At 35.8% G+C, this 25,381-nt stretch overlaps 2 protein-coding genes across 3 annotated transcripts; one reads left to right on the top strand and one right to left on the bottom strand.

The window, feature by feature from the left end:
* Positions 1-5,013: 5,013 nt before the first annotated feature.
* On the bottom strand, positions 5,014-6,447 carry LOC108344210 (uncharacterized). The gene has a single exon (XM_017582675.1). The coding sequence runs from the start codon at positions 6,445-6,447 to the stop codon at positions 5,014-5,016; it is 1,434 nt and encodes a 477-aa protein (XP_017438164.1).
* Positions 6,448-12,345: 5,898 nt separating this feature from the next.
* LOC108344211 (receptor-like protein EIX1) lies at positions 12,346-16,294 on the top strand. Of its 2 annotated transcripts, none has more exons than XM_052866733.1 (2): positions 12,346-15,662; positions 16,049-16,294. In XM_052866733.1, the coding sequence occupies exon 1, from the start codon at positions 12,504-12,506 to the stop codon at positions 15,657-15,659; it is 3,156 nt and encodes a 1,051-aa protein (XP_052722693.1). In that variant the 5' UTR covers positions 12,346-12,503; the 3' UTR covers positions 15,660-15,662; positions 16,049-16,294. The 2 variants fall into 2 exon arrangements, with proteins under 2 accessions (XP_052722693.1, XP_052722692.1); XM_052866732.1 differs by having other exon boundaries at positions 16,040-16,294.
* Positions 16,295-25,381: the final 9,087 nt, after the last annotated feature.

The following is a 25,381-nucleotide window of genomic DNA, read 5'->3' as shown; positions in this document are numbered from 1 at the left end:
AGTCAATGACCGAACGCGGTAATAGGTACTTAATGAAGTTTTGGACGAACGTCACTGAAGTCTTGGACGAACGTTACTAAATCGGTTGGACGAACGCTATTTAACTTTTTGGACGAACGCTATGAAATTTCAGGATGAACGTTATTTCTACTCGATGGTAGTTACGAAAAGAACGAGCGTTCGGTATAAGACCGAGCGCTACTTATAACGTACGCTTTAGGACGAGCGTTCGGTATAAGACCGAGCGCCACTTAGGACGTACGCTTTTGGGTCGAGACCCTTCGCTGATTCAATAATCATAGAAATTGGAATTCATATAAGATGAGATGTTTCAAGTTATGTTTTTAACAAATTGACTAAGCATCAGAATGTATATTTTCGGGCTTCTCACTTTCTCACACATCACTCAGGATATCTACGTTTAGCCGAACGCTCAAACGGAGAACTAATATAAGAGGCGGTTCGTCCCCAACGAGTATTCTTTCCAAATGAAAGAACTCATTTTTCAAAGAGAGTTTAATAACAATACCGAACGGTCAAAGACCGTTCAATTACGATCGTACTATATCATAGGAAATTTATCTTCTCAGATTCAATTCCAATTTACTCATTTTTCAGCATAATTTTCATACTTTCAAATACTTAAATCATAGTTCATTTCATACTTCTCATGCATCAAATCATAATCATAATCATATACCAAAAATCAATTAATACAGATCATACTTCATTCCACACACAACACGTTCATGCAGTACAATACAGTCATACGAATTAAATTGAATAAGCTTCCCTTACCCGGATGCGTGACGTAAACGTCTAAGAATTTTGACTCGTCCAAATGTGGATTTCTATTCTCAACTTTTCTCTTAAACTCTTCAACTAAAAATTAACCAAAAGAAAACGAAGGAACTTAGTTTACACCCTTGCATGCAGCTGAATCTGGGTTTGCAGGAAATCCAGAAACGAGCGTCTAGGTTGGGAAACTTACCGGTTACAGAATTGGAAGTTTTCGGTCCAAGATGAAGCTCACGGTGCAGCGAACGTTTCTACGGTTCTGAAACGTGATCGGAGAAGAGAATGGTAAGTTGCATAAGAGAGAAGGGAGAGGATTCTAGAGAGAAGGAGGAGAAATGGAGGTCTGAGTTTAGGAAGGGGAGAAGGTGCGCGCAGGAGAGTGGGAGATTTTTTCAGAAAAAATCACTTTTGTTCAGATTCCACTTTCAAACAAACGAACGACTCCCCTGTCGACACCTGCACCCTACTACTGATTTCAGAAGTTTCCAATTTGACAAGTGGCGTGCATGCATGGATCGGTAGTGGATTTTTAATGCACTGAACGTGTGGCGTGGGTGCATTTATGGAAGCAACTTGGTGACTCAGCACAATATTAAATGAGACGTGACAATCCCCCTAACTACAAAAATTTTCGTCCTCGAAAATTAAGTCTTACCAGGGAATAGATGAGGGTATAATTCCTTCATGGCATCCTCTACTTCCCATGTAGTGTCGCCCGTCTTTTCGTCCCATACAACTTTCACCAACCGAACGTCCTTTCCCTTGTATAACTTGGTGCGAACATCTTCAACGCGAACTGGCTTCATCTCGAACGTTCGGTCTTGATGAAGACGAACGTCCTCTAACTCCAATATGTGCGAGGGATCTGCTATGTATTTGCGGAGTTGGGAAACATGGAACACCGGATGAAGGTTGGACAATTGAGGAGGCAAGGCTAGCTCGTATGCTACTGGTCCAATCTTCCTTATGATCTGATACGGCCCCACGAACTTGGGAGATAATTTCTTGGATCGCATCGCTCTGCCTACTCCAGTGGTTGGGTTCAGTCTAAGGAATATGTGATCGCCAGCTTTGAACTCTAACGACCTTCTTCTCTTGTCTGCGTATGACTTCTGTCTGCTCCTAGACGTCTTCAGCCTCTCTTGAATTAACTTCACCTTTTCAGTCGTTTGTTGAACGAGCTCTGGTCCAGTCAATATGTTCTCTCCTTCCTGAAACCAGCAAAGGGGCGTGCGGCACTTACATCCGTAAAAAGCTTCGAAGGGAGCCATTCCAATGCTGGACTGGAAGCTGTTGTTGTAGGTGAACTCCACTAACGGCAACACTTCATCCCAAATGCCCATGTGATCGAGCACGCACGTCCTTAATAAATCTTCGAGCGTCTGGATGGTTCTCTCAGATTGTCCGTCCGTCTGAGGATGGTACGCTGAACTCATTTGAAGTTTGCTGCCCAGTTCGCTTTGCAGGGATTGCCAAAACCGAGAGGTGAATCTCGTGTCTCGGTCAAAGATAATGCTGGACGGCACTCCATGTAGACGAACGATCTCCTTGATGTAAAGCTTTGCCAAGTTAGTCATTGACATCTTCAAGTTAACCGCTAGGAAGTGAGCACTCTTCGTTAGACGATCCACTATCACCCAAATGGAATCATGATTCTTGACCGTGCAAGGTAAGTGAGTCACGAAGTCCATTGAAATGTTGTCCCACTTCCATTCAGGAATTTCCAAAGGTTGCAATAGGCCGCTCGGTCTTTGGTACTCAGCTTTTGCACGCTGACAAGTTAGGCATGATGCCACAAAACGTGCGACATCACTCTTCATCCCTGGCCACCAGAATGTTTTCTTAAGATCCTGATACATCTTAGTCATGCCAGGATGCATGCTAAGACGGCTGTGATGCCCTTCTTCCAATATTATTCTCTTCAGATCTCCATCATTTGGAATGCACGTCCTACCCATATAACGTAATAGGCCGTCCATTCCAGCGTTAAATTCCTTTGCTTGATCTGTGCCGAGCGCGCCTCTTATCTTCACCAATTCTTCATCTTCTAACTGCTTCATTCTGATACGGTCAAATACACTACTTGCTATCCTAAGGTTACAGCATTTGATGCTGTTCGGTTCTAAATTGAACTGTAACCTTAGGTCTCTAAAACTCTCCACTAAGCTCAACTCACGTACCATTGATAACGGTAATGTTTACCATTATCTTTGAAGCAATTTTCGTACCAAATTTACCCTTTTTAAGCTTGAAACATGTTTAATCCTCCCTTTCTATCTAAGTTTGTGAATAAGTTTAGTGTTCGCTTTACATATAAGTTTTCATCGTTAATTCCTCAAATTTGTAGGAAATTTGTGTGTATTAGAGAAGTACTTAACTACTAAGAGTGGGAACCAAGGAAAAGATTCAAAAGCAGAAGGCTAAAGGAGTAAGGAAAGCATCTCGCGCCCGGGCGTGACAAAAGGGGCGCCCAACGCTCGTCCAGAACGCAGAAGAGGACGCTCGTCCAGCGAAGAGAGAATTGGACGTTCGTCCAGCTAGCAGAGAGGACGCTCGTCCAAGTAGCAGAGAGGACGCTCGTCCAGAGGGCTAAGAGGACGCTCGTCCAGAGAGAGTTAGAGGACGCTCATCCAGAGGTATAAGAGGACGCTCGTCCAAGATTTAGGACGCTCGTCCAGGCCAGAGAAGAGGACGCTCGTCCAGCCAGGCAGAAGTGGATCCAGCCAGCTCGTCCGGAGAGTAAGCGCAGTGAACGCTCGTCCGGTAGAAGAGGACGCTCGTCCTGTGGATAAAGAGAGGACGTTCGCCCAGAAATCATGGGACGCTTCGTCCAAATCCAGATGGTCCGCGCCCGGACGCGACAGAGGGGCGCCGGGCGCGACTTTTCGCGAGTTCCAGAGAGTTTCACGCCCGGGCGTGAGAAATGGGGCGCCCGGGCGTGACTTTCCAGAGAGTCTCGCGCCTGGGCGCGACAGAGGGGCGCCGGGCGCGACCTATGCTGACCTGGAACCCTAGTTCTATTTAAAGCATTATGAACCTGAAGGTGGGGATCTTCTTGGCGGCTGAAGCTTGGAACACCATTTTTGGACCTCAGGGAGCTGGTTTTGGGCAGTGGGAACTCTCCATTCTTCCTCCTTGGATCCCCATTCTTCCATTTTTCTCCATTGTAAGCTCAAGTTCTCCATGACTATGGAGAACTAATTTCAATTTGTTGGGGAATGATGTAGTTACGAAACTTTCATGTAAATTCCGGAATTACTAAAACTGGAGCGCTTGTCAGCTTCTGTTTTAATTCTTGGAAGCTGGATTCACACCGATCGGTCCAAGCGAACGGGTGGTCTTTCCTAGTCAGCTGCATTAACGGGGCCACTATCTTAGAAAATCCTTCTATGAAACGCCTGTAGTAGCCCGCGAGTCCCACAAAACTCCTTACTTCCGTGACCGAACGTGGACTCTCCCAATCCAGTACCGCTCGCACCTTGGCAGGATCTACTGAAATTCCACCAGCAGATACCACATGACCTAAGAACTGTACTTCTTTCATCCAGAATTCGCACTTGGACAACTTAGCGTACAGTTCTTTTTCCTTCAAAACTCCAAGTACCAACCTCAAGTGCTCTTCATGCTCTTCACAGCTCTTGGAGTATATGAGAATGTCATCAATGAACACTACCACGAACTTATCCAAATACGGCCTGAAAATGCGATTCATGTAGTCCATAAAAACTGCTGGAGCGTTCGTCACACCGAACGGCATCACCACGTACTCATAATGTCCGTACCGAGATCTAAAGGCCGTCTTCTGAATGTCTTCTTCTTTAACTCGAATCTGATGGTAGCCCGATCTCAAATCTATCTTAGAGAATACGCTCGCACCATGCAATTGGTCCAAGAAGTCGTCGATCCGAGGTAGGGGATATTTGTTCTTGATGGTCAGCTTATTCAGTTGCCTGTAATCAATGCAGAGCCGAGAGCTGCCATCCTTCTTCTTCACCAACAACGCAGGCGCTCCCCAAGGTGAGACGCTCGATCTAATAAATCTCTTGTCCATCAAATCTTCAATTTGCTGTTTGAGTTCGGCCAACTCAGCTGGTGTCATTCTATAAGGTTGAACGGAGATAAGCGCTGCTGTAGTTACCAAATCAATCGTGAATTCCACTTCACGAACGGGAGGCAGTCCTGGCACTTCATCCGGAAAGACGTCCGGGAATTCGTCTACAACGATCGTCCTCTACTGTGCCTGTTGTTGGACGATTGTTCAAAACTTATAGTTCCAGCCTCCCTGTCTTCGTGTGTCATAATTAGAAAACAACTCGCGCCTTCCATAATATCTTCTTTTAACTGGCCGAGTGTCACACCCAAGTCTTCTTCATCATCTTCCGAAAAGATCAATTCTTTGGCGCCGCAGTCTAGGAGAATGTGATTGGTAGTCAGCCAATCCATTCCTAAAATTACTTCTAAGTCTTTGAGAGGCAAACATATGAGGTTCACCTTGTATCTACGCCCTTCTACCTCAATAGGACATCTAACGCACATGGTAGACGTCCTAACCTCACCAGCAGCTGGGGTTGACACCACCAAGTCAAACTGCATTTCACTCTCCGTTAACCCCAATTTCTCAATGCACGCCTTCGAGATGAAGGAGTGTGTTGCCCCCGAGTCAAACAACATACAACATTGCATTCCATATAACAAGCACGTGCTGGTGATAAGTGTACCTGAGTTTGCTGCTTCCGCCCCCGTAATTGCATACACACGCCCAACAGCTTGGGCTCGCCCACCTCTCCCTTGCTGGATCCTTCCAGCGTTCGGTGGCCTCATAACAGCACGTCCGCTCATATTACATTCGTTCTCCAGATGGCCATTCCTTCTACACCGGGTACAATATTTTCCTCCGACCAACTGAGGGCATATGGATCTAAAATGAGGTCCCCCACATTGAAAACATTTGACCGTTCCCTGTTGTCCTGATTGTCCAGCAACCACTAAAGCTTGAGAGCCACTAGACTGAGCTGGATGGGCGTACGGCGTCCTGTTCCTATTCAAATTTTTTCTCGACAGAATTGATCCCCGTGATGCCTGTTGTTTCTTCTGTTGTTCGGCTTCAACCATGTTCTTCTCCAATACTTTTTCCCTCTCAACCATTGCAGGGAATGACCGAATACATAGGCTGGAGATTAACACCTTTAGATCACTCCTCAGCCCATTTTCAAACTTTCTGCACTGCCATTCCTCACTGGTCGCCATGGTATTGAACCTCAACAGGTGTTTGAACGTGTTGGTATACTCCGACACAGACCTTGCTCCTTGCACCAGTTGAAGGAACTCAACTTCCTTAGCGTAACGAACGCTGTCTGGAAAGTACTCCTCATAGAACTTATTTCTGAAAACCGCCCAAGTGATGGGACTCTGAGCGTCCGTTAAAATAGCTTTCATGCTCGTCCACCAGTGGCTAGCTTCGCCGGTCAACAAGTATTCTGTAAAGGCTAACCGGTTGTCATCCGAACACCTCTTAGCATTGTAAATACGCTCCATATCCCTCAGCCACTGGTCCGCCTCATCAGGAAGGCATTTTCCACTGAATTTTGCAGGATGGTGTTGGAGGAAACTCGCTTTCACTATACTAACTAGACTAAAACAACCGAACATTCTACTGTTCGGCTTTCACTTCAATCTCCACTAAATTCTCTTCAGCCAGAATTCCTTCTTCAAGCGCTTCTTCCAGAGATGCATCTCCCTCTGCTCACATCCACACGGATGATCATTGCAAGGACAAGACGAACGTACAAATACAGACAACACAATGGAAAACGAAGGGTAAGCTTATTGAATTTAATTTAAGTAAATCAACATTTCATAACATATCAACCAAATCACTTAATTCACAACATATCCTTAAATCAATTCATTCATTAACTCAATCAAATTTCTGGTACTAGACAGACTGTCCGGACTGTATGAATTCTGTGTAGCTAAGGCGTTCGTGCACACAGGTGGAATAACTGGAATACTCATCAGTCGCCACCTGAGGTTAGTCCGTTCTGTCCAAGTTACAGTTATGGACTAAGACCTCCTGCCATTCCCACAGATGACATACTCCTCTCTACTTGAGAACGAGCACTCACGGAATATCAGGATGAACCGCTATCTAAGCTTACCACATTCATACTTTACCATTCCAACTTTCAATACATATGAGTCGTTCCTCCCTGGAACGCTCGTTCAAATTCCACTTTCAATATTTCATTTAAGATACCGTTCACACATCATAACTTTTACTCTTAATAACATTTTCATTCTTTGTTCCACTTTCATAAAATAACAAGCGTTCATCCTTTTTAAAAATGAGGACGAACGTTAACACAATACAGAGGAATCCTCGTTTCTGAACAAAAAGAAACGAACACCTATCCGCTGACGGACGTTATGACTACTTAAATCAGTTCAATGAACTGATTCTAGAAGAATCTGAATAATACTTAGAAAAATTTAAGTTCAATAACTCTAGGTCGAATCCAATGGATAGATACACCACAAGTTGTTTAGTTAAATAAACCGAGCGCGATTTAATTCAGGAGACAAACTGCCAGTCAATGACCGAACGCGGTAATAGGTACTTAATGAAGTTTTGGACGAACGTCACTGAAGTCTTGGACGAACGTTACTAAATCGATTGGACGAATGCTATTTAACTTTTTGGACGAACGCTATGAAATTTCAGGACGAACGTTATTTCTACTCGATGGTAATTACGAAAAGAACGAGCGTTTGGTATAAGACCGAGCGCTACTTATAACGTACGCTTTAGGACGAGCGTTCGGTATAAGACCGAGCGCCACTTAGGACGTACGCTTTTGGGTCGAGACCCTTCGCTGATTCAATAATCATAGAAATTGGAATTCATATAAGATGAGATGTTTCAAGTTATGTTTTTAACAAATTGACTAAGCATCAGAATGTATATTTTCGGGCTTCTCACTTTCTCACACAACACTCAAGATATCTACGTTTGGCCGAACGCTCAAACGGAGAACTAATATAAGAGGCGGTTCGTCCCCAACGAGTATTCTTTCCAAATGAAAGAACTCATTTTTCAAAGAGAGTTTAATAACAATACCGAACGGTCAAAGACCGTTCAATTACGATCGTACTATATCATAGGAAATTTATATTCTCAGATTCAATTCCAATTTACTCATTTTTCAGCATAATTTTCATACTTTCAAATACTTAAATCATAGTTCATTTCATACTTCTCATGCATCAAATCATAATCATAATCATATACCAAAAATCAATTAATACAGATCATACTTCATTCCACACACAGCACGTTCATGCAGCACAATACAGTCATACGAATTAAATTGAATAAGCTTCCCTTACCTGGATGCGTGACGTAAACGTCTAAGAATTTTGACTCGTCCAAATATGGATTTCTATTCTCAACTTTTCTCTTAAACTCTTCAACTAAAAATTAACCAAAAGAAAACGAAGGAACTTAGTTTACACCCTTGCATGCAGCTGAATCTGGGTTTGCAGGAAATCCAGAAACGAGCGTCTAGGTTGGGAAACTTACCGGTTACAGAATTGGAAGTTGTTCGGTCCAAGATGAAGCTCACGGTGCAGCGAACGTTTCTACGGTTCTGAAACGTGATCGGAGAAGAGAATGGTAAGTTGCAGAAGAGAGAAGGGAGAGGATTCTAGAGAGAAGGAAGAGAAATGGAGGTCTGAGTTTAGGAAGGGGAGAAGGTGCGCGCAGGAGAGTGGGAGGTTTTTTCAGAAAAAATCACTTTTGTTCAGATTCCACTTTCAAACGAACGAACGACTCCCCTGTCGACACCTGCACCCCCACTACTGATTTCAGAAGTTTCCAATTTGACAAGTGGTGTGCATGCATGGATCGGTAGTGGATTTTTAATGCACTGAACGTGTGGCGTGGGTGCATTTATGGAAGCAACTTGGTGACTCAGCACAGTATTAAATGAGACGTGACATGGACACTTATTTGTTTTAATTTGTTTATATTTCATGAGTTTTGATGTGATTTTTATGTATGTCTTATTTATTTAATACTCGTTATATTTTTTTATATATATTATGCTGTTTTACTTTTAAATTTATATAAATATTTTTTTACAATAAATATGTTTAAAATATTTTGTATTTAATTTATAACTTGTTAATGTTTTATATACATTATATTATTTAAATTGTAATATTTTTCGTTATATTTTATTTGTTATGTTCTATTTATTATGTGATTTTTATGTGTTTTTCTTTTTTAATATTTGCTATGGTTTTTATATATTCTACTGTTTTACTTTTATATTTTAGATATTTTATTATTTTAGAAAAGAATCTGTTTTAAATATTTTGTATTTAATTTATAATATGTTAAAGTTTTATATAGATTATTTTGTAATATTTATGTGTTACTAATTTTTCAATATGTGTTGTTATTTTTTTTATTTATGATGCATTACTTAATTTTGTAGGTGTTATTTTCGATGTAGTAGTTAATTTTTTGTTATTAAAGTTTGTGTATTTCTTATTAAGTTTTTAATGTTTTATATTTAGTATTTAGTTTATAATATTTTTTGTTATTTTGTATTTATTACATAATATTTTTATGTGTTAATTGTTTTTAACTTTTGATTTAATTTATAATATGTTTATATTTCATAATTTTTATTTAAATTTTAAAATATTTTGTTATTTGTTATTTATTAGTTCATTTGTGATATGTAATAATATTTTAATTAGCATTTAATTTAATTGATAATATGTTAAATTTTTATAGTTATAATATCATTGATATTATTTTTTGTTGTTTTTTATTTAATTTTTAATTTATGTCGTAATGTTTATAATTTTTAATTTATAATATGTGTATGGTTTTTATTTATTATATAAAGTTAAATATGTTATGTTGTTTTTTTAGTAGTTAAATTTTAATATGTTAATGTTTATTATAGATTGTATTTAATATTATTAGATGGATAACTATCCATTTGAATTAGTTGATTCTCAAATAAATTAAGGTTTTGTGTCTGAATTTTGTTATTTTGTAAATGAAGTGGTGGAGGATGATTACATAAATAAGTTTTCGAGTGATTAAATTTTTTTCTCACGTTAGGATTTAATTGAATGAGTTTGAAAGATTTCATTCGATTTTGGATTTGTAATGGTCATTATAAGATCTGACACAACAACGTGTGAAGTTGGAAGAAAGACATTTGTTTTGTTAAGTTGTGAAAGGAATGAAAAATATAGGAAGTATAAACCAAATGTTCAACTTAATGGCTCGGCACAAGAAAATGTGAGTGTCCGTTTAGGTTGAGCTAAAGGAGAAGGTTGAGTCTTAACAATTATGTGTGGCTATCACAACCATGAATTAGTAGAGAGTTTGATTAGTCATCCTTTCTTTGAGAGGTTAAATACTGATGAACACTCCATTCTTGTTGACATGACTAAGAGTTAAGTAAAACCTTCAAATATTCTTTTGACTCTCAAAGAACATAATGATGATAATGTCGCAACTATCAAAAAAATATATACCGTGAGTTACACATACAAACGATCTTTGAGAGAGTCAAGAACTGAAATGCAATAGTTGATGATGATGTTAGATAAAGATAAATATATCTAGTGGAGTAGATCTTTGGCTCATTCCAACATGGTAAGTGACCTGTTTTGGACACATCCTGATTCAGTTACCTTATTGAGTTCGTTTAACATAGTTTTTTTCATGGATACCCCGTACAAGACGATCCCTGTGTTTCGAAGTTCGTTGAGGCCTTAACTGACCTTTGAACGTCGACGAGACCTTAACCGTACTTTAAAGTTCGATTAAGGCCTTTGAGCCTTCATTACAGATCCAAATAAATGACATGCATACGATTTACATACAATCCAATCATACGATTCAATCCAATTTCTACTTCAATCCATATATACATGCATTAAATTCAATGCAGACGACAATACATGCAACAACATTCAATGGAAACAAGTGTAGAAAGAAAAAGCAACCTTTAGTGTAGAAATCAAAGACACGGAGACGAGATGCAAACACCATCACACCACCGACATGAAGGCGATTGACAAAGGACGAGAAAGAACAACACCGTGACAAACGACAAAGAGCCCGCAAGGGAGGAGCGCGACATAGAGATGGTGAGGGACGAATTCGAAATACAGCGAGAGAGGGAGTCACAATGGAGGTGCGAGATCGTGATGAAAGGCAACAAAGAGTTGCACGAGATGAGATGCACTGGGAGGAGGGAGTCATAGAATAAGGGAGGGTTTAGGGATGAAGGCATGAGAGGTTTTCGTTTTTAGGAAAGCGCGAGAGGAGTGACTCTTGCTTTAATTTAAGAGTATTAGAGACAGTTTTCAAATTTATGAAGAGTTACAACCATTTTTGAAAAGTTACAATTATTCATGAAGAGTTACAACCATTCATGAAAAAGTTATGATCATTCATGAAGAAATGTAACTAATCAGAATATGACATCTCTTGAATTTGAAAGATGCCTAATCAACATCTATATAAAGGGATCCTATGCTCTATTGAAAGTAGAGAGATTTTTTTCTCTACATTCTGTCATTCATGTAAGACACAAACCAATTTGTGAAAATTTTATTCTTGTTTGACGTTAATACTAAGAGTGAGTATTATTGTTGTATTTCTTCTTTGTATCTCAAAAGCGGATTTCGCGATCCCCTTCACTCTTATAAGGGACAAAATGTTGCTTTTAGGAAAGTGTATATTCATTCACGTCTAGAAAATTATATCAAGTCTACATTGTTGTTCATCTTGTTTTTCTAAGTTCTTGGAAAATTGTTCCAACTCTTTACGAGCGTAGGATTTTGGTTTTAAATTTTGAAACAAAATCTTGATCAAAGATTCGGTCTGTTTTTTCCTGTAATGCGTGCAGCTATGCAGATTTTAAGATGGTTATTATAAGTATTTTGGAGGTGCAGAATGGGTGAAACGCCCAACAATAGAGGAGTGTATTACCATTCTCAGAAACCAATTCCCCCATTATTTTTTGAGAGTAGCAGAGCGGGAAGCTAAGAAATGTGTACCTCTACACCAAACAAAACAGTAACAAGTATTTCATAATTCGGTTGATTTATATTTATACATTGAAGTCATTGTAATTGGAATGTTTTGAACATCTAATTTTCTCTTACGTGGATTGTAAAAAGAAAAAAAGTAAAAAGAAAATTCATGGTAAAAAAGTTAATGTAATTTTCGTATGAATTCCTGTTGTCTCATTTTGTTGGCTTGAGGAGCTTCCTTCGATTTTCCTTTCATTTAGAAAATTCTACCTTTCAAACTTTCTTCCTTGCTTGACTTCGAAAGTCAACAAGACAGGGCCAAGAAATTAAGACTCGTTCGTACAATGCCAACTAGTTACATACTGTTGCGAAGCAAATCATAATTGTAATGGCAGTGTTTGTTCGTTTATTCATATAAGAAGGTTTAGAGCATATACCACAAATTTCATTTCAAGAAAATTGTAATGGACAGTTATTTTCTAAAAATCTTATTTGCAGCGTTTGTCTGCCTTCTGCATATCAAAGTATCCGTTCATGGATTCAACTCGCAATTACAGAGTTCACATGTGAAATGCATAGAGAGGGAGAGACAAGCACTCCTCACTTTCAAACAAAGTCTCCGAGATTACCATGCCATGCTGTCCACGTGGAGAGACGATGAAAATAACAGAGATTGTTGCAAATGGGAAGGCATTGAATGTAACAACGAAACTGGTCACATAGAGATGCTTGGTCTTCGTGGTTCAACATCGCATTATTTGTCAGGTTCAATCAATATCACTTCGTTGTTTGAATTGAAAAATTTGGAATATTTGGATCTCAGCTATAATGTTTTTTACGGAAGCCAAATTCCAGTGTCCATTGGCTCATTTCAAAGGTTAAGATATCTCAATCTATCACAGTCAGGCCTTTCAGGGACAATTCCTTATGAACTACGAAATCTGTCAAAATTAGAGTATCTTGATCTTAAAAGTAATGGTCTCGATGGAGAATTTCCTTCTCAAGTTGGAAATCTCTCAGATTTAGGTTATCTTGATCTTTCAGGAAATTACTTTTCTGGTGCAATCCCTCATGAACTTGGAAATTTGTCTCATATGATGTATCTCGATCTTTCAGGAAATTCACTTTCCGGAACACTCCCTTTCCATGTCGGAAATCTTCCGCTCTTGCGTTCTCTTAGACTTGATGGCAGGTCCGGTCTTAAAATAAAAGATGAAAATTGGTTATCTTCTCTCTCATCATTAACAACTCTCAGTCTCCATTCATTTCCTTATCTTGACTTCTCTCATCCCTGGCTTCAAATTATCAGTGAGCATCTTCCAAACTTACGAGAGTTGAGTCTAGTCAAATGTGGTCTTTCAGATTATCATATTTCATCTTTGTTTCCTTCTCAATTCAACATTTCCACTTCACTTTCCATCCTTGATCTCTCTTATAATATACTGACGTCATCAACATTTCAGCTGTTGTCCAACTATAGCCCTAATCTCCAAGAGCTTCATATTTCTGACAATAACATTGTTTTGTCATCTTCTCACTATCCAAACTTTCCTTCTCTTGTGGTCCTTGATCTCGCTACTAATAATCTAACTCAGGCATCAATACTTCAGTGGAATTTCAACTTCAGCACCAAACTGCAAAATCTTTACTTAGGAAATTGCGGTCTCACTGATAAAAATTTTCTTGTGTCATCTACTTCCATTAAAGATTCTCATTATCTTGTCACCCTTGATCTCTCACTTAATCTGTTGACATCGGCTATATTTGACTGGGTTTTCAACTGCACCACGAATCTACAAAGCCTTTCCCTTTATGATAACTTGATAGAAGGTCCCATTCCATATGCATTTGGGAAAGTAATGAACTCTCTTGAAGTTCTCAGACTTGGCACCAACAAACTGAAAGGCGAGATTCCAGCTTCGCTTGGGAACATATGCACATTAAAGATATTATACCTTAATAGTAACAGTTTGAGTGGGAAAATTTCTAGCTTCATTCAGAATTCCTCAAGGTGCAACAGCCCTGCACTTGAGACGCTAGATTTATCTAATAACTCGATAATTGGAAAAGTACCAGAAAGCATTGGGTTGCTTCATCAGTTGCAGTCTCTTCATCTTGAGGAAAATTATTTGGAGGGCGATATCAATGAATTGCATCTCACAAATTTGTCCCAATTGGTAAACTTAGACTTATCAGACAACTCATTGTCACTAACGTTCGGTACTACTTGGTTTCCGTCTTTCCAATTATTTAGCATGACACTAGCTTCATGCAAGTTGGGTCCAACCTTCCCAAGCTGGCTCCAAACTCAAAGTCAGCTATACTTCCTTGATATTTCGGATGCGGGGATTGATGACTTTGTACCAGATTGGTTTTGGAACAAGTTACAGTTTATAAATGAGATCAATATGTCTTACAACAGTCTCAAAGGCTCGATTCCAAATTTAACGATGGAGTTTCTCTCGGATGGTCCAAATGCAATAATTCTAAATTCAAATAATCTTGAAGGTGTAATCCCTACATTTTTGTCATATGCTCAAACGTTGGATTTGTCAGGAAATAAGTTTTCAGATTTAAATACATTATTGTGCAGAAATAGAGTAACAAAAGGTATCCGTACTTTGGATTTATCAAATAATCAAATAACGGGACAACTGCCTGAGTGTTGGGAACATCTAAGTTCATTAGCATTTCTTGATCTAAGAAATAATAAATTATCTGGAAAGATTCCACAGTCCATGGGTACTCTTGTTCAGTTGGAGGCTCTGGTCCTACGAAACAACAATTTTAGTGGAGAACTGCCACTCACATTGAAGAAATGTTCAAACTTAGCTTTACTAGACGTGAGTAAGAATTTGTTGTCTGGTCCAGTACCTTCCTGGATCGGGGAAAATATGCAACGATTGAAAATCCTGAGCTTGCGAGTAAATAACTTCTTTGGAAGTGTTCCTGTACAACTCTGCTATTTGAGTCAAATTCAAGTCTTTGACCTCTCAAAGAATAACTTGTCAGGTGAAATACCAACATGTTTCAGAAATTTTACCACATTGATGGAAAGGAGCGTAATCCCGAGGGAAATTGTAAGGAGACGAAAAATTTCGCCAGAAGAATCTTATGGAGATATTTATGACTCTTACTTGTTGTTGGCGTGGAAAGGTCAGGATCGTGAGTTTTGGAATCCAGAGAATCTTCTTAAGAGCATTGACCTCTCAAGTAACAATTTAACAGGTGAAGTACCTAAAGAGATTGGATATTTAGTTGGATTGATTTCTTTGAATTTATCAAGAAACAACTTTCGTGGTGAAATTCCTACAGAGATTGGGAATTTAAGTTTGCTGGAATTCCTAGACTTATCAAGAAATAATTTGTCAGGCAGTATTCCTTCCACTCTTTCCAACATTGATCGTCTTGGTGTGTTAGACTTATCAAACAACAATCTCAGTGGAAGAATCCCAAGAGGAAGACATTTTGAAACCTTTGGTGGCTCTTGTTTTGAAGGAAATATTAATCTTTGTCGAGAGCAACTCAACAAAAGTTGTCCAGGAGATGAGACAATACAAGAAACTCAACAACCAACAATCGTTGGAGAGAAGAATTCAAATTTCTATGGAGCATTATACATGAGCTTGGGGCTAGGTTTCTTTGCAGGCTTTTGGGGCTTATTAGGATCAATGCTACTTTGGCAACCATGGAGAATTGCTTACATGAGATTCTTGAACAGACTGATAGACTATGTACTTGTAATGGTTGAATTGAACTTTACCAAGTGTCATAGGTGGCTCAAAGGATAGTAGGTACGTAATTCAATTCAATTCTTTCTCTGAACTTGTTGCTGATTATTTCTCTGTTTAAGTAGAATGTAGTTTTTTTAAATATAATAGGATTGTTTGTCTAGATACTAATCATTGCATCTCTTTACTTGTATGTCTCCGACACTACCAGTCTTCATTAATTTAAAATTGAAACATTGAATTTGTCCAATTCTATTTTCTTTAATTAGTTAATGCCTTTACTAACAGTTCCGTAAAATCATCATTTTACTTACAATAAATAAATTATAGATGGCGTGCTATGTTTGGATAAGTTTTCTTCTATGATGTTTAAACCTCTTAATTAAGTCTCATATTTTTCTTCATCACGACCAATGTATGTATTCTGAATTATATCACAGAATTTGCAGTTTACGGAAGATAACGAAAGCTGCATGGATTACTGGAGTAGGTATTGAGGTTGAACAAACTTGCTTATTTCATTGTCTTCTATTGTGTAGTGCAAGCGTAACTTTTCTTATTTCTTTTTATAATGTTAACGTTTTGCATTCATCTTAAATAATGATTCCATCTTCAAATTGACTACCCACATTTATAAGTGTCAGCATTTATGGAAACAAAAACAAGTTTGGTTGCAATAATGAATAAGAGAGTTTTATGGGTTCATACTTCATATACTGTACTCCTTTTTGCACCAACAGATGAATATTTTCGAAATTTGAGTCATATACTCTATAGTTAGCACCGAAGAAAGAAATGATCTTTTTCTGTCATAATCCTTAATTTGTGGAAACAAAATTTTCTACAGCACTGCTCTGTCTCGAGCTTTCAACATGGTAACAAAACTAGGATTTCTACCTGTGCAACGCACGGGACTTTTCAAAAATTATACTACATTTATTATATTCATTTAAGTTTATAAAAATATAATTATAATTTAATATAATTATTTTATTTTATAAAATTAAATAATAATAATATTGTAATTATTTTTGTCATGAAAATATATTTAAGTTATTTATTTATTTTTTTAACAAAATATATTGTATATAAATTTTTAAAACTAGGCTACAAAAGAATGGACTACAAGAAAGAAATGTAAATAACAATCGATCGAAAACTATATAAAGAATATACTATGTCAACAACTATAAAATTTAGATTATGTAAAGATAGAAAGATGAGATATCTAGTGGGCTGGTGAATTTGTCTAGTTGAATCCTCATACTATAATTTCATATTCCAAACTCTTATTTAAATATTATTTTTAAAATTAAAAATTATAAATAGTTTAATAATTCACTTTGGTTGAAAATATAATTACATTAAATAAATTAAAAATATATATTTTTAATATTTAATTTACTTTTAATGATTTATTAACATGTTATTATATTTATTTATTTACTTATTATTTTATATTATATTTGAATTGTTATTACTATTATTATATTAGTAGTTTACTATTATTATCATACTCTGCTGTGGAAAAGCGAACAAAATTATGAATCGTATTTCTTGATGCATGTAGATCTACTGTTTTTAAGGATTTTTCTGTAATGTACTACGCAAGTCTTCTAGCATACAACATAAACTTTTCAAAATATTCGAAGATCTCGGAATTAGCAAGAAACTCTAACGGAGTTTGTAACCAAGATATAAGAGTTAGAAATAAGAAAAGAATAGAACAAATAAATTACGAGGGAAAGCTAGAAATTGGAAGGTGTTTTGTGCTTCTTTTTGGAATGAAGGAGGTATTCTATTAATAGAGTTAAGGGAGAATGCAAAATGACTGTTGCTAACACAAATTGAAAGTTGCATTGCACTTATGAATGTTAATGAAAAAAAAATTATTGGTCAACGTTTAAAAACTAACGTTCCTTTTGTAATAAATTCTTATTTTACAACAATCCTCTACATATTACAAAAGAAAGTAGAAAAAAGGTCTTTGACTTAAACAGTTTTGTCTCAAAAGTGATTTCTCATTTTTAAGATAATCCTTAAATAGTGTAAAACATTGTTTTGGTGATTAAACAAAGATTTCAAGAAAGACAATTTTTTTTTTTATCTTGGGTACAATAAAATGTAATGCATCAGAGCTGGATAGTATGAACCACTCTTATAGGTGATTTCATCAAGTGTATGCTGCAAATCATATACTACCCATAAAGGATATGATAATAATTTAAAACTCTGATTAAGCTAAAATTCTTTCACCATATAGAATTTTAATGACAAAGTTTAACCTCTCATAATGTAGTCTTTAGCACTTTCACGCACACCATAGGAATGAACATAATTGATTAAAATCAATTTTGTTTTATCAGAACTAACAAGTGATTTTTTTTTACCCATATGAATCTTATTCATGGAATCTCCAATCACAAAGGTTGAGTTACCATCACTTGTTTGTTTGCAAGTGACTTAAGTCTCATTCTCCTCGATGTTTCTAACATCATTTGTCTTCCTAAAGATTTTGTAAGAGGATCTGCTAGATTCCGTTCCGGCTTCACATAATCAATGGAAATAGTTTCACTCTTTAGCAACTACTTCACCAAATTGTGTCTCAATGTTTATTCTTTCCATTGTAATTCTTGCTTTTAGCTATAGCTATTGTCAATTGGCAATCACAATGTGTTGACACTAATGGGTTTGGTTCCATTCTTAGTGAAATCTTCGCTAAGAAGTTTTTCAACCACTCAGCCTCATTACCAGCCATCTCAAGAGTGACAAAATAATATTTCATTGTTGATCTTGTAATAATTGTTTGTCTAGCTGATCTCCATGTAATTGCACCACCCTCAAGTGTGAATACATAACCAAATTTTGTCTCATATGAATCAAAGATTCAGTTAGCATCACTATACCCTTTCTAGTACAGCGGGAAATCCACTATATTCAATGGCATAATCCATTGAACCTCTTAAGTATCTCATAAGCCTAACAAGTGCATCACAATGTCTCTAATTTGGACATTGAGTGTACCGACTCAGTCTACATATTGCATAAGCAATATCAGGTCTAGAAAAGCTCATTAAGTGTAGTAAGCTCTCGATTATTTGGGCATACTGAGGTTAAGAAAAAGATTTTCCTTTATTTTTCATTAATTTAGAATTAACATCATAAGGGGTACTCACTTGTTTAAAGTCATAAAACTCAAACTTCTTAAGAAGTTTCTCAATGTATTATTTTTGGGATAATTATCTCTCTTCCTTAAAATTATAGTACCTAAAATCACATTAGCTTCACTCATGTCTTTCACTTCAAAAATTGATCCTAGAAACAATTTAGTTTCAGTGACAATCTCATTGCATGTACCAAAAATTAACATGTCATCCACATATAAACATATAATAACACAATCACCATATTCAGATTTAGAATACACACATTTATCAGTACCATTAGGTGAAAACCCATCACTATAGCAATACATTATCAAGTTTTTCATGTCATTGCTTTGGTGTTTGTTTCAACCTATACAAAGATTTTAAAAGTTTACATACTTTATTCTCTTAAACAGGTACAATACACCCTTCAGGTTGAGTCATATAAATTTCTCCCTCCAAATCACCATTCAAAAAGGTTGTTTTAACATCCATCTGGTGTATCATCACTAGTTTATGAAAAGGTTGACTCTTGTTTGAATTTAAGAGTATTAGAGACAGGTTTCAGATTCATGAAGAGTTATAACCATTTATGAAAAGTTACAATTATTCATGAAAAGTTACAACCATTCATGAAAAAGTTATGATCATTCATAAAGAAATGTAACTAATCAGAATATGATATCTCTTGGATTTAAAAGATGCCTGATCAACATCTATATAAAGGGATCCTATGCTCTATTGAAAGTAGAGAGACTTTTTCTCTACATTCTATCAATCATGTAAGACAAACTAATTTGTGAGAATTTTATTCTTGTTTGACGTTAATACTAAGAGTGAGTATTATTGTTGTATTTCTTCTTTGTATCTTAAAAGCGGATTTCGTGATCCCCTTCACTCTTATAAGGGACAAAATGTTGCTTTTAGGAAAGTGTGTATTCACTCACGCCTAAAAGATTATATCAAGTCTACATTGTTGTTCATCTTGTTTTCCTAAGTTCTTGGAAAATTGTTCCAACAACTCTGTAGAAACGTAGGATTTTGGTTTTAAATTTTGAAACAAAATCTTGATCAAAGATTCGTTCTGTTTTTTCCTGTAATGCGTGCAGCTATGCAGATTTTAAGATGGTTATTATAAGTATTTTGGAGGTGCAGAATGGGTGAAACGCCCAACAATAGAGGAGTGTATTACCATTCTCAGAAACCAAATCCCCCATTCTTTTTTGAGAGTAGCAGAGCGGGAAGCTAAGAAATGTGTACCTCTACACCAAACAAAACAGTAACAAGTATTTCATAATTCGGTTGATTTATATTTATACATTGAAGTCATTGTAATTGGAATGTTTTGAACATCTAATTTTCTCTTACGTGGATTGCAAAAAGAAAAAAAGTAAAAAGAAAATACATGGTAAAAAAGTTAATGTAATTTTCGTATGCATTCCTGTTGTCTCATTTTGTTGGCCTGAGGAGCTTCCTTCGGTTTTCCTTTCATTTAGAAAATTCTACCTTTCAAACTTTCTTCCTTGCTTGACTTCGAAAGTCAACAAGACAGGCCAAGAAATTAAGACTCGTTCGTACAATGCCAACTACTTTTCACTTGCATTAAATAATACATTATAGATGGCGTGTTCTGTTGAGATAAGTTTTCTTGATTTTAGACAACTCCTATGATGTTTAAACCTCTTAATTAAGTCTTTAAATTTTTCTTCATCACGACTACATTAATGTATGTATTGTGAATTGTATCACAGAATTTGCAGTTTATGGAAGATGATGAAAGCTGCATGAATTACTGCAGTAGGTATTGAGATTCACAATGTAATGAAAAATCGGTGTTTCAAGAAACAAATTTATTTCATTAACTTCTATTGTGTAATGCAAGCGTAACTTTCCTTATTTTTCCTTAGAATGTAAACGTTTTGCAAATTGACTACCCACATTTTTAAGTATCAGCATTGATAGAAACAAAAACAAGTTTGGTTGCAATAATGAATGAGAGAGTTTTATGGTTCATACATACTTCACACTGTAGTCCTTCTTCTTGGTTCAAACAATGATTTTCATTTTAAAATATATATTTGAATACTAAAATAATATTTTTTACTACTTCATGTTAACACATATTAAACTTTAACTGATTCGGTGCATATATCTTATTAAATTGTCGCACAATACTTTTTGAGTCCAACCCCTTAACAGAATTAGCAGTGTAAATGAGTTTACTATTCGTGTATAAACATCATAACCAAAGTATGCAAGTCAACAGATGACGAATTATCAATTCGAATTGAGTTATCGCCTTTTTATTATTATTATTATATTTATTATTATTATTATTATATTATTATTATTATTATTATTATAACCACGGTCATTTCTTTTAGCATTATTTTTATCACTATCTATTGTTATCATGCCATCTTCTTGGCATTGATAACATTATAATCATACTTAGTGTAGCTATCTATTCTAATTATTACACATCGTATCACATCTTCGTCGTCATTTGATTTTGGAGCATAAAAAAGAATAAATTCAAATTTAAAAAAAAAATGAGAGACACATAAAAGGTGACCAGATGTACTTGAGCATCATGCAAAAGTTAAAGTTAATTAAAAAGATTTGAAATGGTGTCCGGACTCGAGGTCAATTTTTTCAAAACTAAAGTTGGGGGATTGGGACTAAACAGGGCCTTAATACAAAAATTATTAAAGATTTTAAACTGCAAATGTATGAATATAGCGTTTGAATACCCATGCATGTCAGAAGAGGGAAAACAAGCAAAAAAATGTTCTGATAAGTCATGATTTATAAAGGATAAGACGAGCTATCTAAATGGAAAGACAAAATCTTATATTTTGCGGAAGGGTATGCCTTATAAAATCAATAATCTCAACACCACTATACTTTTTATCGTTTTTAAAGTGTCAAAAACGTGAATAATTAACTCACAAAAATTTAAAGACATTTTCTTTAAGGTTGGAGTTTTGAGGATAGGAAGATAGTTTGGGTGATGTGGAAAAGCTTATGTAAACCCAAGGAGGAACGGGGACTAAAGATAGTTTGGGTTAAGTAGGAAACTTTAATGTAGCCTTAGTGGAAAATGATAAGTAACACTTGGCGTATGTAACAAATAGTAAATATTAAGGTGTTAACATGAACTTGTACCGTGCTTGATAATTCTAGCAATTCACAACTCAAACAGACAACAAAATTCACAAAAACACATTTTGTTTTATTAAATAGTTGATGGCAACAAAAATTTAATGTAGAGTATATGTACAATTTGTAAGACTAGATTTCATTCACTTCATTCTCATGTATTCACAAACATTTCAATTACATATTCAAGATAAAATTAACTTACAAGAATACTAAAATCTTAATCCTACAAACTTTGAGTGTATGATAACTCATCTAATTTCAATTACTACAAGAAAAAACAAATATACTAATGGATTTAATTTCATCAATAATTACATATTATTGATGGATTCTATCAGTTCATTCGATAATTACATATTACCGATGAATTTTTTAACAAATTATGTCGGTTGAGTTACCGACGGGTATATCTGTTGGTAAAGCCGTCGGTAAAGTATATGTTTCATTATCGACAAATTTTCATCGGTAAATACTTGAGTAAAATTAATTAAAGATTTTTGTAATCATATTTCCCTATGCTCGTAGGTTTCCCTCTTATATTCTTCTTTTGACCCTTGTCAGTTTCCCTCTTCTATAGAATATTGTTCCCTTGCATAGCCACATTCCTTCATTCAAAGCCTCTCATCTCACACAGAGTCATTTGCAGAGCCTTCTTTGCACAAGTACCTTTAGTGTCTCATTCCCTCATTCGTAGAGCCTCATTTAGTCATTCATACAAAGGCATTCACATAACCTCCTTCGTACAACTACCTTTGATAGGTTGTGAGCGACCTCAATCCTTCTCACAAACACATTTGGTAAGTCTCTCGTTATGCCATTTCACAAATAGGCTTTGTCCTGACCTTATCTTTGTGCATTGATTTTTCTAGGCCATTGTTGTGGTGCATCGAAGCTTCAATGAGGCACCATTGACAGACTAGGTCTGCCCATTATTCTCTTTCTTTGTCGTGCCTTAAATGATATGTTTTATGTTTGGTTGGGTTGGATATGTTTTTTGTTTGGTTGGGATTTGTCCCGACTCTTTCTCTATCATGCCTATTGTTCATAAATTGTGTTTTTGTGGCTAAAGAGGCTTGATATGTGAATTTCATTCACAAAACTAATTTTATATATTGGTTGCCCTTTGCTATCCAGATTTTGCATATCCTTGGTTCAGTGTTTATGTTGAAAATTGATTCATTATGTGTTTGTTGTACTGGACAATGGAAATTTCTATTTAGAATCCAAATTAGATTCCAAACACTAAATAATTATAGTGTTGATATATACAAAGCTAATGTGTTTGATTTTGTTAGGTTGGCCAATTAAAGGGCACGAGTCTATTTTTTAGTTGGTTTGTGGTTTTGTAGCTATGTTTGGGGCTTCTTGCTTGTGTTTTTGGTTTTAACTTGCTTCATAGTCTTTGTTTGGTTGGTTTTAGCTTATTTCAAAACCTTTCTTTCCTTTGTTTAACCTTCTATAGTTCTTTTTTTAAATTTAATTCTCTTGTTTGTGAATATATATTGACATATTAATAACTGATAAAATTGAAAATAAAAGGCTTGGTTTTAGTCACTAGGAAAAATAATGTTTGACCTATGTATTTTGATGACATATTTTCTTTTCTTTGAAGCAACATCACCTTTGCTACCATGTTTTTAACCAAGTTCACATGAATTAGTTCAGGTGGCAGATATTGTACACTATATTCATATTGTAAATGATCATTAATACTTCAACTGGTGAGGACATAATTCTGATACACAAAAGGTCTTGAAAATTTCTACTTCCTATAAATTTGGACCCTTCCTACTTCATGTATTTGTATCCAACCATTTAGGCCCATTTACTCATCACTACCTCTTTTAATTTACTAATGAATGTAAACTAAAACATAATCATATAGGTTTTAAAAACTAATTGTACAACTAAGAACCAAAACCTACATTATAAAAACTAACTAACCTAGTCTTATAAAGATTTTTTTTTCTATATTCCTTGGTAGTGTAGTACTTATATCTCCCTAAAAGTAATTATAGAAATCGTATTGAGTTGTAGAACTCATTTTGTAGATGAATTTCTAATCATCTTTGTGTGACTTAATATTTTCATCCTTTGGCTTCTCACAAAACATGAATGAAGTTCCCAACCACAATGGGTGAATGTATGGTCGTTGTTATATTGGTAGGAGAGATTTCAAGGAAAATTTTGTCCAAGGAGTTTAAGAGTTTTTTCGGACGGCTCGACAATGTAAATATTATGCTCTTGATGGAGGGATTAGATGTCCATGCATCAAGTGCAAATGTACAAGAATTTTGAAAGATGAAGTGGTAAAAGTTCACCCACACCAAAAGGATTTCGTTCCAAATTACAAGATTTGGACATTTCATGGTGAAGAAATTCCCTCTACCTCAACTGCTCATGATAATTGACAGCCCTCTAGTTCAAACACTTTTACGCATACGTTACATGAATCAATTTATGTATGTCCAAGAGATGTCGAATAATGCTCTTAGCAACATGCTTCATTTGAACAAGAAGACGATAATTGTTTAGAATAGTCTCCTAATGAAGCCCCTTAAAGGTTTTACAACTTATTGGTAGAGGCAAATGAGCCTTATTCGAAGAGTCTCGGGCATGGGCGTGTCCATCATACTTCTCAAAGGTAGGAGGCATCCACAGCTCGAGCATGGGCGTGTCCATGATTATTAGCGTGAATGGTAGTAAACCGACTATGTGGACCTTCACTACCGAGGGAGATCCCTTGCTTGCTCCCATGCTTTCTTCATGGATCATTTTGGTTGGTACCCCTGCCTATTTGTTCAGAATATGATGACTTTCCTCGCCCGACATTGAATGTTGTGTTGATAGGGGGAGTCATCCAAATGGTTAAACTGATTAAGTTGTTCTTAAATTGTTCTTGATTTGTTTTTGATAATGTTAAATGATTATTTTTAATGATGTTGAATGATGTTTAAATGCTTTTAAATATTCCTAGCATGATTAACAAGTTATTAAACTGTATTAAAATGAATGTCATGTTAAAATCTGTGTTAAATGTTTAATGTTATTAACTTATTATTAAAACTATTGAAAATATGTTTTCTTTATGTTTTATGCGATTAAGCAACTTATCTAATCGATTAAAATTGTTTGGATGCACACCAGGAAGCTTAGCTCTCTATTTTAATCAATTGAGGAAATAACCTAATCGATTAAAATAATATTATGTATTTGCTATATATATGTGGTTAATTTCTTTTTTAGGCACGAAAAAAAATTCTAGGAGCATTTATTTGTGAAACAAAAACATCTTTTAAGAAGTCTTGAAGCATTCTTGGAAAAGAAAAAATCAGTTGGAGAAAATCAAGGTTGCACGTCTTTAAGACTGAGAGGAAATATTTAAGAGGAGTTTGAATTCTGTCTTTTTGTTTTGTAACATCAGCACTACATGTGCATCATGTTTTATTTTTGCTCTAATTTTTTAGAATT

The sequence above is a fragment of the Vigna angularis genome, chromosome 8 (genome assembly GCF_016808095.1).
Source record: "Vigna angularis cultivar LongXiaoDou No.4 chromosome 8, ASM1680809v1, whole genome shotgun sequence".
NCBI lineage: Eukaryota > Viridiplantae > Streptophyta > Magnoliopsida > Fabales > Fabaceae > Vigna > Vigna angularis.
Note: the sequence above shows the minus strand (reverse complement) of the source record. Positions and strands in the feature narration are given on the sequence as shown.